This window comes from Danio aesculapii, chromosome 5, assembly GCF_903798145.1.
Source record: "Danio aesculapii chromosome 5, fDanAes4.1, whole genome shotgun sequence".
Classification (NCBI taxonomy): Eukaryota; Metazoa; Chordata; class Actinopteri; order Cypriniformes; family Danionidae; genus Danio; species Danio aesculapii.
Genome location: NC_079439.1, coordinates 39,797,886 through 39,811,423, shown reverse-complemented (window position 1 = coordinate 39,811,423; position 13,538 = coordinate 39,797,886). Strand labels below are relative to the sequence as shown.

Below are 13,538 nucleotides of genomic sequence, written 5' to 3'. Positions count from 1 at the left end.
AGCCAAAATAAAACAAATAAGACCTTCTCCAGAAGAAAAAATATGATCAGACATACTGTGAAAATTTCCTTGCTCTGTTAAACATCATTTGGGAAATATTAAAAAAGAAAAAAGATTCAAGGTGGGACTAATAACTCTGACTTCAACTGTATATGCTTTAGTATTTAACAGAAGTATGAAGCTCATAAAGGTTTATAACTACTTAAGAATGAGTAAATAGTGGGTAAATCTGTGGGTAAAATATTTTTTTAATAATGCAAAAGTTACTAGGTTAACCCATCTACATGTTTGTCTTCAGGAGATTCTTCTTAATCTAAATAAACTTTGGTTGTTGTTTTTTCTTTCTTTTTGTTAGTTTGTTTGTGTGTATGCAGCTGTATGTGCACTTTCTTTCCGTAATGATGCACAATGCAGTGTAATCCAAATAATTTAATATAGCTAAAAAGGGAATGATTAAATCAAACTGGCTAAAGTGATCAAATGGGTAAAACATAATGGTAAAACATTACAATAAGCTTGCATAAGTTAATGTTTGCTGTTGTATTTACTAACATGAACAAACAGCACATGTACTACAGTACTTATTCATCTTTATTAAAGTTAGTTTATGGAAATACACTTATTCATTGTTAGTTCATGTTAACTCACAGTGCACTAATGTTAACAAGTATGAAATTGGATTTTAGATTTTAACTCTTATTAATAAATGCTGTAGTATCGGCACCGGTGGTGTAGTGGTTAGTGTGTTGACACATGCACTCCGGTGCTCACGGCGACGAGTCAGATTCCCCCTCGTGGTCCTATGCCGATCCTTCCACTCTCTCTGCTCCTTATGCTTTTCTGTCAGTTCTCTCTACTTTCCTATCCAATAAAGATGAAAACCCCGAAAAAATTATTATTAAAAAAAATAAATGCTGTAGTTCATCTTATTGGTTCATGTAAGTAAATACAATAACTGACATTAACTAATGAAACCTTATTGTAAAGTGTGACCAACATAATTACAAGCCAAACTGATAAACTTAGTTGATCTACTCAGCTTAGAATGTAGCTTGTTGTGATTTAAGCTGATTTCATCATGATCATTTCTTTTTTTGGCAGGTTTGGAAATGATCTGCTGATCACTGAGAAGCTCTTTGTCATGGATGCAGGAGCGTCCAACTCTAAAGACATAAAGCTGCTGAGAAACCTTCTGTTAGAGCTCCGCAGCACCATCATTTCTGTGAGATTGCTTTCCACTCTCATCATGATTATTTGATTAGCCTGAATGTAGTGTTCTCATTGTCATCTCGAAGCCCTCATGTTTAAGCAGTGAAATTTCAAACTACAAGAAATTAATCAGAAGGACACATAACTGTCTAGAAGCGTTGCTCTATTTAAGTCTACTTAAAAAAAGGATTTTTTTCATCAGTCACAAATAGTGTTGATAAACAGTTAATCGTAACTAATTGCACACAAAACGAAAGTTTGTTTACATATATGTATATATGTGTGTAGATATTTGTATATACATGTGTAGGAAAATGTGTGTGCATGTATATGTGAATTTATGTATAATCTTCTAAGTATGTACATTTATGTGTGCGTTCAAATATACATAACATAAATACACACAGTACACACATGCAGTTGAAGTCAGAATTATTAGCCCCCTGTTTATTTTTTCCCCCAATTTTTGTTTAACGGAGAGAGGATTTTTTTTCAGCACATTTCTAAATGTAATAGTTTTAATAACTCGTTTCTAATAAGTGGTTTCTTTTATCTTTGCCATGATGACAATACATAATATTTGACTAGATATTGTTCAAGACACTTCTATACAGCTTAAAGTGACATTTAAAGGCTTAACTAAGTTAATAAGGTTAACTAGGCAGGTTAGGGTAATTGGGAAAGTTATTGTATAACGATGGTTTGTTCTGTAGACTATCGAAAAAAAAAATTCTTAAAGGGGCTAATAATTTTGACCTTAAAATGGTTCACAAAAAAAATAAAAAACTGCTTCTATTCTAGCCAAAATAAAACACATAAGACTTTCTCCAGAAGAAAAAATATTATCAGACATAATGTGAAAATTTCCTTGCTCTGTTAAACATAATTTGAGAAATATTTTAAAAAGAACAAAAAATTCAAAGGGTGCTAATAATTCTGACTTCAACTGTATATGTAAATACGAACTTATACTTGATGATTAGTCATGATTATTTATTAACTGGTACTAATCACTAAAATGATGATTAAATGCTAATGGCTAAAAAAGGTCTTCAATGAAATTATTTGGTTAAAATGTGTGAGTTGTGTTCTAAGAGTATAACCTTTATATTGAGGCTTCCTCCTTCTCTTTACCATACCACGTAACCAGAACACACATACACACATTTTCTCTGTGAAAAACACATTTTCAAAAACTGACACATGGATCTCTTGCTGAAACATTCAGCTCAGTGAGACCCTCGTCCTCCTCCTACAGCTCTTTCTGTTTCTCACTCCTACACATACCTCCCTGTTTATTGTATCTGGATTAAGGTGTATATTTAAAAAGGAAAATACTGTTCAATTATTTATTCTAGCTTTCATTGGTCAGTCAGTGGGGGGTTGGTTTCTATTGTTGCTCCTACATTTGATTAATGGGAGAAAAATTCTCTTTAGACTTGCAAGTAGGACACATTTCCTTTTAATGTCATAAGTTCATTTTCATTTCAAATCTCATCAATGCTAATACATTGGGAAATGCTCTCCACATTTAAAATGTAATAGAAGGTCTCATAATACAGAGAAGTCAAAATATAACAAAGTTCTTACAATTTTCTTCTGATTTAATCATAGCATAGGCAAAATATTTCACCACTCACTGGTTTGTACATTCAGCATTAAAAAGGCAGTTGCCACCCTATTTTGCTACAGGACAGCATATTTGCTGGGATGTAATATGAAAACAGAGTGTACAAAGTAATGTTAAGCTGAAAGATTTCTGAATTTCTGATTTATCAGGAAAAAAAATTGAGTAAAATGTTAATATTTGCTTCAATCCATGAAGGCTTGATACTATTTCTCCAATTCCATTTAAAAATATCATCATTTAGAGGGTTTCTTTGGCTTTAAATGACTATTGGTCAGACTATCCAATGCTTTTGTTTGTTGTAATTAAAAATCTGGATTTTTCAAAAAATGAAATCAACCAAATACATTTTTAACTCCCCTGAAGTTAAATTATTGCTATTATGTTGTCTAGAAATCAACATAAATGTTTGGATTTTTTTTTCAACCCAAGTTACCATGTTATGCTCTAAATTTATTATTATTTTTTTTTTCATTTGGAAGAAATGTCATCAGTAGTAAACTGAAGAATCTGAAACTGAATCGGTTCAGTATACTGTAGATCACATGACTAAATATGCATTATAATTAACACTTGATTCTCCCCGAAGGACATCAAAACAAGATATCAGCCCTTTAAATAGAGAGAAACGGTTTGCTCTGATCTGCATCTTAAATGATAATACTATTAAATTATAATAGAAATAATATTATTATAGAAATAATAGAAGATATAAATATACATTTGCATAATGCATAATTGCGCCAAGCAGTCTGTGCAAGAAAATATTCAGTCCGCAGTCTGACACCGGCAGATCTAGAGTAGATTTATATAGATAGCGTAAGAGTTCACAAGACACTTTTCTGATAAAATAGGTGTTTGTATCTTTAGTCAAAATCAAAGTAAAACTAGACAGAGTTTGTATTTTAATAGACACCTGTTTGTACATGGAAGGTAAACAGTAAAATAGTAAGTGTTAACTTTCGTGATCGTGCATTTATTGGTGCAAACTTTTGACCTTTTGTTTTAAATCTTTAGTTTTATATCTACTGAAATACCCAATCAGAGGATAGTATTGCAGGTCAACGTATGCTTAATATCCCTCAAACCACTGAAAACTGAAATAAGTTTTATAAATAAATTAGACGTTATTGAATGAAATATGTACATTTGGTTCACTGAAGCATGTATTATTCAAAGTAACATTAGCGAAAAAGTTTACACCCCGATCATCAATGTATAATTTGCATCCTGTTTATATGCTGTTTTCATTGTTATCCACTTGGGAGAGCATCTTTGTAAAAGCTGTGTCTCCGCAGGACTAAAACATGGTCTCAGTGGTAAAAGAAGGTTAAAACATAAAGGAGAATATGTTTATACATATCAGGATTAGTGAGATGTAGCCAATAGCAATTAGGGGTCTGTTCTTTTGATTTGTCCCACAAAGTAACTACCTAGCAACCACTCAGAATCCCCTAGCAACTGCAAAGATAACAACCTCTCAGAAGATCTTGGCAAGCAATTGACAACCACGCACACACACACACACACACACACACACACATAATTTCTCCAAAAATTCAAAAAATAATAATCTTGTTTCTGTTGTGTTCGCAGACCTGCAGGCCGATGACTCAGCTGGCAGAGAAGCTGTTGTCCACTCTGCCTTCCTGGAGGAAACTGAACGGGCCGAACCAGCTCATATCATGGCAACAGTTTGTTGTGGATGTGCAAGAACAAATCAACCCTCTAGCCAGCGAAGAGGATCTGCGGGGACTGGCTTCACAACTACACAGCATGGGAGAGGTGTGTGTGGGCGGCCCGGAGAAAGTGTCAGATTCTGTGTGTGTGTGTGTGTGTGTGTGTGTGTGTGCGTGTGTGTGCGTGTGCGTGTGCGTGTGCGTGTGTGTGTGTGTGACAGTGAGCAGATGAATACATAAGTATGCATTTTTGAATTATGGGTATAGTGCTATTGGTACAAAGTGTGTTTCTGGTGGTTACAGTATTTCAAGCTGTGTACACGAGTGTCTGTTTTCATGGTACTTAAAGTTTTTATACTATCTTTTTATTAGCTAGTGCTTGTTTAAGAGTGCTTGTTCTTTTGGTACTAAGACATTTAAATTATAAATACATATACATATAATACAAATATACACTCACCAGACACTTTAGTGGGTACACCTTACTAGTACCGGGTTTCCTTCTGCCTTCAGAACTGCCATAATCCTTGGTGACATAGATTCAACAAGGTACTGGAAATATTTCTCAGAGATTTTGGTCCATATTGACATGATAGCATCACACAGTTGCTGCAGATTTGTCGGCTGCACATCCATGATGCAAATCGCCCGTTCCACCACATCCCAAAGGTGCTCTATTGGATTGAGTTCTGGTGACTCTGGAGGCCATTTGAGTACAATGAACTCATTGTCATGTTCAAGAAAGCAGTCTAAAATGATTCGCGCTTTATGACATGGCACATTATCCTGCTGGAAGTAGCCATCAGAAGATGGGCACACTGTGATCATAAAGGAATGGGCATGGTCAGCAACAATACTCAGGTAGCCTGTGGCGTTGACACAATGCTCAATTGGTACTAATGGGCCAAAGTGTGCCAAGAAAATATCCCCCACACCATTACACCACCACCAGCAGCAGCCTGAACCATTGATACAAGGCAGTATCTTCTATTGTCAAATTTTGGTGAGCTTGTGCGAATTGTAGCCTCAGTTTCTTGTTCTTAGCTGACAAGAGTGGCACTCGGTGTGGTCTTCTGCTGCTGTAGCCCATCCACCTCAAGGTTGGACGTCTTGTGTGTTCAGAGATGCTCTTCTGCATACCTCAGTTGTAATGAGTAGTAATTTGAGTTACTGGTGCCTTTCTTTCAGCTTGAACCAGTCAAGCCATTGTCCTCTGACCTTTGGCATCAACAAGGCATTATTGCCCACAGAACTGCCGCTCACTGGATATTTTCTCTTTTCCAGACCATTCTCTATAAACCCTCGAGATGGTTGTGCGTGAAAATCCCAATAGATCAGCAGTTTCTGAAATATTCAGACCAGCCCATCTGGCACTGACAACCATGCCACATTAAAAGTCACTTAAAACACCTTTCTTCCCCATTCTGATGCTCGGATTGATTGGTTGATCAGAAATTTGCGTTACTACGCATTTGGACAGGTGTACCTAATAAAGTGTCCGGTGAGTGTAAATATATATATTGAGAGGATACTAGCATCCAATAAACTTTTAATGTTATTCATTGAATAGGTACTAGTATTTATTTAAAGGTATCCGAGGTCTGACTGTCTAAGTTATAATAAGCTTGAGCATCTAATAAATATGTACCAGTGTTTTATGAATAAATGCTAGTATTTAATTAATTAAAATTAATATATATTTAATAGGTATAACTAAATATTACTGTCTAATAATAGGTAGTAATAATAAAATATTTAAATCATTTTTTCTATTGCAAATCCTTTATACTAATTAATGCAGTAAGTACTGGTATCTAATGAATAAGTACCAGTGTCTATTTAGTAGGTACTAGTATGCAGTGGATGAGTACGATCTATTAAGTAAAAACAATTATCTAATAAATGAGTGAGTACTAGTACCTTTACAATAAGAGACAAATATGTACTAGTTCTTAATGGAATAGTTATTAGCCTCTAAAAATATATGTACTAGTAACATGAAAATAAATACTTGTATGGTCTATGAATTCAATGTTAAATGGCTTGCCATATATGCACTGTATCATTAATTAGAATTATTATTTTCATGCGATATGCTGTACTATCTCATACACCCCCGCTATTAGTGCCACATCTATTATTTCCAAACCACTCAAAGCCTACAATGCAGAGCATCTGCAAACATGTTTTTATGTGGTCCAAATGAGTTGGTGGGTGTCATCAAGAGAATAGGGGCCTTTTCAGTCTATTGACCACCCACAACCATTACTGCAACAGTTTTGCCGATAGAGAGAGCAGGTGAATGAGTCATTCTCATCAATATTAGTCATTTGTGTTTCAGCAGCAACACTTAAACACATTTTACTGAATGTTTTGATGTTGATGGGCTAAAATGCCAGGCTGTGATTCAGCTTTATTAACATTTTAGCATTCGCTTACATAAGACACTCTGATTAGAGGACTTCAGCTCCCCTGTATTTAACCTCATAACCCTTAAAATCTGTTATGTCATTTGTTTTCAAAGAATAATTCACCCAAACATGACTATTCATGTGCACCGGAATTAAACTATTGAATATTTTAAAGCATATGATAAAATACTGTGGAATATGGAGGACTGTGTTTCAAGATGACACTTTAGAATTGAATTTCATAAAAGGATGGTGTGTGTTTGCTGCATTCTAGGTATGAACAGACTGGGGTCAAGGCGTTACATTTTTTCTTCATAACTAATATATCTACATAATAATAATAATAATAATAATACATCTAGTAAAAACTTGTCTTCTTGAGAAAGTGACCATCTCTTAAAAAATTACCATTTAGATTTGGGTCAGCACATCTGCTAAAGTGTTGTGGAATCCACCTGAAGATCTGTTCACAACAGTAAAGATATTCCACAAACATTTGGTCTTATCATATGATTTTGTCTTATTATATGTAAAAAGCATGAGACAGACTAAATGAAAATGCAAAAGAAAAGCAGAAATACCCAATTACCCTGGTTTCTGACACCTGCTTGTCACTAAGAAAAAGAATCAAGCAACATAAGCATCATCAATACAACCAGCACCCTCTATGACATGTTACCAAAAGTATTTTTGTGCACCTGTATGTAAAAATAAAAGAAAGAAAATCCCATTCATGGTCTGGGAATTTTTGTAAGACTGATCAGATTCAAATATTGAACATATCTTCATGTCTTTTATGCCTCATTTCCACTGAGAGGTATGGTACAGTATGGTTCAGTACAGTTCACCCTAATCAGGCTTGCACTTCCACTGCCAATATTACCCTTACTTGGTTGACGTGGTGTATACCAGAAAGTTGTAATCAAAGTAATTCTAGTTTGATGAAGAAAATTGTATGGGCCATTCACAAATAAAGGTTTTCAAGTTCATTATTTAAGTCTTGACACACAGCAAGCACAGACACTGTGGCCCCTTCACTTTCCACACAAATTTAGACACATGTGAACGGCCCTGTAAACAACATTAGAGGACATATTACAGTTTATGTTATTGCTTCTTGGCATGTGGCTGTTTGTCTTAAGAAGACCACAAGCATTGTTTGAGATCGGTTCAACCATGTTTCAATGCTCCATGCCGTCTTGTATTCTAATAGGGTTGTGTTTTGGCTGTGTATTTAAATATGTTGATTCCTGTGTTGTTATTCCCATGTCTTGTTGCTGAAGCGCTCCACAGTGAGTCTAGCTCCATCCTGTTGGTACAGTACTGTTATGCTAGGTACACTTAGGCCCAATTCCAATTCTACCCCTACCCCAGTTCTCTTTATGTGAAGGCGTAGGGCTAAGGGGAAGGGCTAGATAACCCTTGAAACTGAGATTTTTTAGGACCACACTCGAAACCAAGGGGTACGAAAATTTCCCAGCATACACCAGTTACAATGGCCTCATGGCTGCAAACAGGAAGTAAGGAGATCCACAAATTTGTATTTTTTGTCATTATTACGAATTTACAACCAACAACCACATGTTTTAATATATTCATAATTGCATTTGTGTTTTATCGTCATGCTTTAAAGAAAAACTCTAAAATAAAAACTGCTAAATTTCACGATCTATAATCCATAATCATAACTCCCGTACAGCAGTCCCACAACATTCTGTCACTCCATGACACTTGAATACCCTGTCAGAAAAGTCTAGTGGCTGGGAATGGGCTTTTCACATAAGCCATAATGTTAATGTTGTTTTCATGTGATTACTTGATGAATATGGCCACTGTGAGTTACAATTGTATTGCCATATTAGATTGTTATAATAACATGATATATGCCTTCAGTGATTTCCTGAAGATAAATACCAAAAAATGACATATGATGACGTGTACAGGTGCTTTAGTGCTGTCCCAATTCTTAGGGGTAAATTTTGAAGCCCTTCCCCTTCACACTCTCTTTTAAGGAGAAGGGGTAGGGGAACAAGTATGGGTACAAAAATAGATTTGGGATTGGGCCTTAGGAAAACAGTGGCAAAAAAAAGAGATACAGTACAGTTCCCAATTTTGATATCTTTAACAGTGGAAATGGAAATAAATGCATAATGTACTGTACCAAACCAAAACGCTCAGCAGGAACAAGTCATTATTGAGAATCTCAGTCATTTACTTGTTCTGAATCCTTTGTTTTTTCCTTCTTCCCTCCAGATTAACATCATGCAGAGTGAGACAGTCCAAGACGTTGTCCTGTTAGATCCTCGCTGGCTCTGTAGTAACGTACTCGGCAAGCTTCTCTCAATTGAAACCCCTAAAGCAATCCACCATTACCGCGGCCGCTACCGTGTAGAAGAGCTCCAACACCTGGTCTCCGAAGGCGACATCGACGAACTTCTCCAGGTCCTCGATGCTATGGATGTCTGCGCCCGTGACTTGGCCAACCCAGGAATGGTAGACATCCCTGCCCTCATTCGCACAGGTGGACTGCAGCACACCTGGACAGATGAGGAGGACGTGGAGGGAGAGGACGCTCTGCTTTACGGCGGAGTCCGTATGGTTCCTGTGGAGCACCTGGCACCCTTTCCTTGTGGACTTTTCCATAAGTTACAGGTAAACTTGTGCAGGTGGAGCCGCCAGCAGAAGCCTGAGGTAGAGGTTGATGATGTGAGATTGTGGAGTGGTGGCGCTCGAATCGGACTTGGTGGCGTGGAGGCTCTGGTTTTGCTTGTGAACCACGGGCAAGGAATGGAGGTACAGTTACGAGGACCTGACACAGATCCGGGACGCTGCTATGCTTTATTAGACACTCTGTGCGGCATGGCTGAGGGTCTGTTAGCTGCTACTTTGCCTGGTTTGCTTACCGCCCGCCATTATCTAAGCCCTCAGCAACTGCGTGAACACCATGGTCCAGTCATGCTCTACCAGCCGAGGGACTTTTTCAGAGCTCAAGCACGAGGCGAGAACGCTCTGTCGAACACCATGGGTGGCTATCGTGAAAGCTTTGTCAGTATCGTAGCATTAGGATGCACCCATGTCTACAAACAGGGCAACCTCGGGGGCGAAGTGGCTGTAGCAGAGGTCAGTCTGTTGGCTCGACGTAAGCTCTGCCGCCTGCTGGACCCGCCTGATGCCCTGGGAAAGGACTGGTGCCTGCTAGCCATGAACTTGGGCCTTAGCGAACTAGCTGCTAAATACAGTTCTGGCATCAACGGGACTCCACCTGCAGACCCGCTTTCTCTCCCCAGCCCTACAGCCACGCTCCTGCAGGAGTGGAGCCAGAGACCCGACTCAACCATTGGCGTTTTGGTCGCAAAGTTGCGAGAACTTGGCCGTCGGGATGCGGCAGATTTCCTGCTTAGAGCTGCACCAGTGTTTCGGGTGAACTTGGAGATTTTGGGCACCCCGTCTGAGCCCTACAGCCCTGTGTGTAATGGAGGAGGCACATCCTACAACTCCATCAGCTCCGTCATCTCTCGTTAGGACGTCAATGGAGAAAAACGTGCAATTGACCAGCAGACTGGCGGTCAGTCTGAAGCTCGCTGGTGTCCTAAGACTGAAGTATTTGAGTTAGATACTCTACTCATGTCCATTTTGTTGCCCTTCGCGATTTCTGAATGTTCATCCATGGTGTCTCTGAAAAGGTGCCTATGTAGTTTTGGCTTTTTTTCTGCAAAGCTTTTATCTCACATTCCCAAGGTGAAACTGCAGACAGCCTTTCTCAAAATGTCCTTAATGAATGAAAATTCTGCAATTTGCAGCTACTTTTATATATGTTTAGTTGCTATTGGGGGGATTATTCGAAATTTGTTGCCCAAATGATGGATCACTAAGTGCTTGGCAGTTTTATTTAATAAGTGACTCAAGCTATTGAGTGCCTTGAAGATGGTGAATTATTGACAAAGAGCCATTCTTGTAAATTTCAGAATTGGACAAGCAACTCTGCAAGTGTTTCTCTGTTTACCTGTCTCATGAAGCTTTTAATGACATATCAAACGCAGCAAAAGATTCACGCTTGCTCTCAAACCTACGAAGTCCATTGGGTAGATTACATTTACTACCTGAATATTGTTGTACTTTTTTCAGACAGGATTATATTGGACTGACGAAGCACAAACAAACTAGACATTCCTTCAAAAGTAAATTACATGGTACATTAAAAGCCTTTGTCTTATTCGCAATCAATTTGATGAAATATTGCAGTTCAGACTACCTGTCCAATGGAAACATTGGACTTACATGACGGAGATGATCTCAGTCTCTTCATAAGCATGATCTTTGTTACAGTTGTTCAAACGTTATTTCGATAGATTCCGTTTTAACATTTACACTTGTGTGTTTGAGACTACATTTATTTTAAAAGCATAGTTGTGTATTCATAACACTGGAGATTTAATCATGAAATACTATTTTAAGGGATCTAAACTGGGCTAAAGTGTCATGAATGTTAACGTTTGCTTTGAAAGCATTAACAGCAAAGCCATTAAAGCAGGGGTGTCCAAACTCGGTCCTGGAGGGCCAGTGTCCTGCATAGTTTAGCTCCAACACACCTGCCTGGAAGTTTTTATATACCTAGAAGGAGCTTGATTATATGCTTCAGGGGTCTTTAATTGGGGTTGGAACTAAAATAAGCAGGACACCGGCCCTCCAGGACTGAGTTTGGGCTCCCATGCATTAAATAGTTAAAGGAATAATAATCAGATTCTCTTGAACGCAGATGTAGGGACAACTTGAAAACTGTGGGTGGCAGCAAAGACTCTGTTACGGTTGATACATGCTATGACTCCTTTGCTCTGGAAAATAAATAAGTAAATGAATAAATAAATGCAGGCAACTGTTCCATGTTATATTTTGGAACAAATTTATCGTCCAACCCTTCATCATTTTCTTGGCAGGCTTAAAAATAAGTTTGTTTATTTGTTTGTTTGTTTCTAAAAGGGAATCGGGCCTATTGTGTTCTCTCATTCCAAAAAGGCACATTTATATATTGTGATTGAGTCTATGTATTATGGAGCTCTTTCTCTGTTTAGCTGTGGTCAAGGGTCATGATTTCCCCTCGTAGGACTTTAACAGGGTAAATCAGAGAGGAAATGATCCTGGTGTATTTAAGACTTGTACAGTCATCTCTTTGCACAAGACCTTCACATTATTTCTCTATTTATGTTACGTTCGCATGCCTCTAGATGCCATGTCCTTAATACTTCCTTAAACTTTACAGTGTAATACATTTTTTATAATAAATTGTTTACTCAATGATTTGTTTCAGGCTTCTTTTTGGGGGAAAAATATATATATTATATATATATATATATATATATATATATATATATATATATATATATATATATATATATATATATAGATATATATATATAGTTGAAGTCAGAATTATTAGCCCTCTTTGAATTATTTTTTTTGTTTCTTTTTTAAATATTTCCCAAATTATGTTCATCAGATAAAGGAAATTTTCACAGGATGACTGATAATATTTTTTCTTCTGGAGAAAGTCTTATTTGTTTTATTTCATCTACACTCTCAGAAATAAAGGTACTCGATCTGTCACTAGGGTGGTACCTTTTCGAAAGGTACAAATTTGTACCTAAAAGGTCCATATTAATACCTCGAGGGTACATATTAGTACCTAAAAAGTACAAAAGTGTTCCCCCTAAAAATTTTAGGTACTAATATATACTTTTGAGGTACCAATATGGACCCTTTAAGTACAAATGTGTACCTTTTAAAAAGGTACCACCCCAGTGACAGTGACGTACCTTTATTTCTGGGAGTGTAGAGTAAAGTCTTTTTTTTTTTTTTTTAAGCCATTTTAAGGTCAAAATTAAGCTACTTTTTTTCGACTGTCTACTGAACAAACCATCATTATACAATAACTTGTCTAATTACCCTAACCAGCTTAGTTAACCTAATTACCTAGTTAGGCCCTTAAATGTCACTGTAATCTGAATCGAAGGGTCTTGAAAAATATCTAGTCAAATATTATTTACTGTCATCATGGCAAAGATAAAATAAATCAGTGATTGGAGATAAGTTAATAAAACTATTATGTTTAGAAATGTGGTAAAAAAAAATCTGCTCTCCATTAAACAGAAATTGGGGGAAAAAATAAACAGGGGGGCTAATAATTCTGACTTCAACTGTATGTATATGTATATATATATATATATATATATATATATATATATATATATATATATATATATATATATATATATATATATATATATATATTAGGGCTATGCGATTTAGGGAAAATATCTAACTGCGTTTTTTTTTGTTTAGTCGAGCTTCAGCTGCTGAAGTGCAGTGAATGTTAGTTAAAAAAGGAACTGAAAAGATATTTACTTAAACATTTATTCAAATTTGTTTTTAAATATTCAGAAATGAAACACTCTTTTTTCTCTAGAGCAAACCGTAAACACAAATAAATCATTGTAAGCAAGATGAACTCAAATTAGGGAGATGATGTAGCTTATTATAGTAAAAAAAACAATTTAAAAAAATACAGAGCACTTAGCAAACCAACATGGCTGAAACAACTCTGAAATTGTACTTTGC

The 13,538-nt window shown here is 36.6% G+C and overlaps 1 protein-coding gene across 1 annotated transcript in view; it reads left to right on the top strand.

Annotated features, from left to right (window-relative positions):
• dapk1 (death-associated protein kinase 1) overlaps positions 1–12,221 on the top strand; it is a 160,128-nt gene extending 147,907 nt beyond the window's left edge. The window contains exons 24-26 of the mRNA XM_056458172.1: positions 1,102–1,222; positions 4,433–4,621; positions 9,180–12,221. Of these exons, the coding sequence (XP_056314147.1) occupies positions 1,102–1,222; positions 4,433–4,621; positions 9,180–10,448 (1,579 nt within the window). The 3' untranslated portion in view covers positions 10,449–12,221. The remainder of the gene's footprint in view (positions 1–1,101; positions 1,223–4,432; positions 4,622–9,179) is intronic.
• The last annotated feature ends 1,317 nt before the right edge of the window (positions 12,222–13,538 follow it).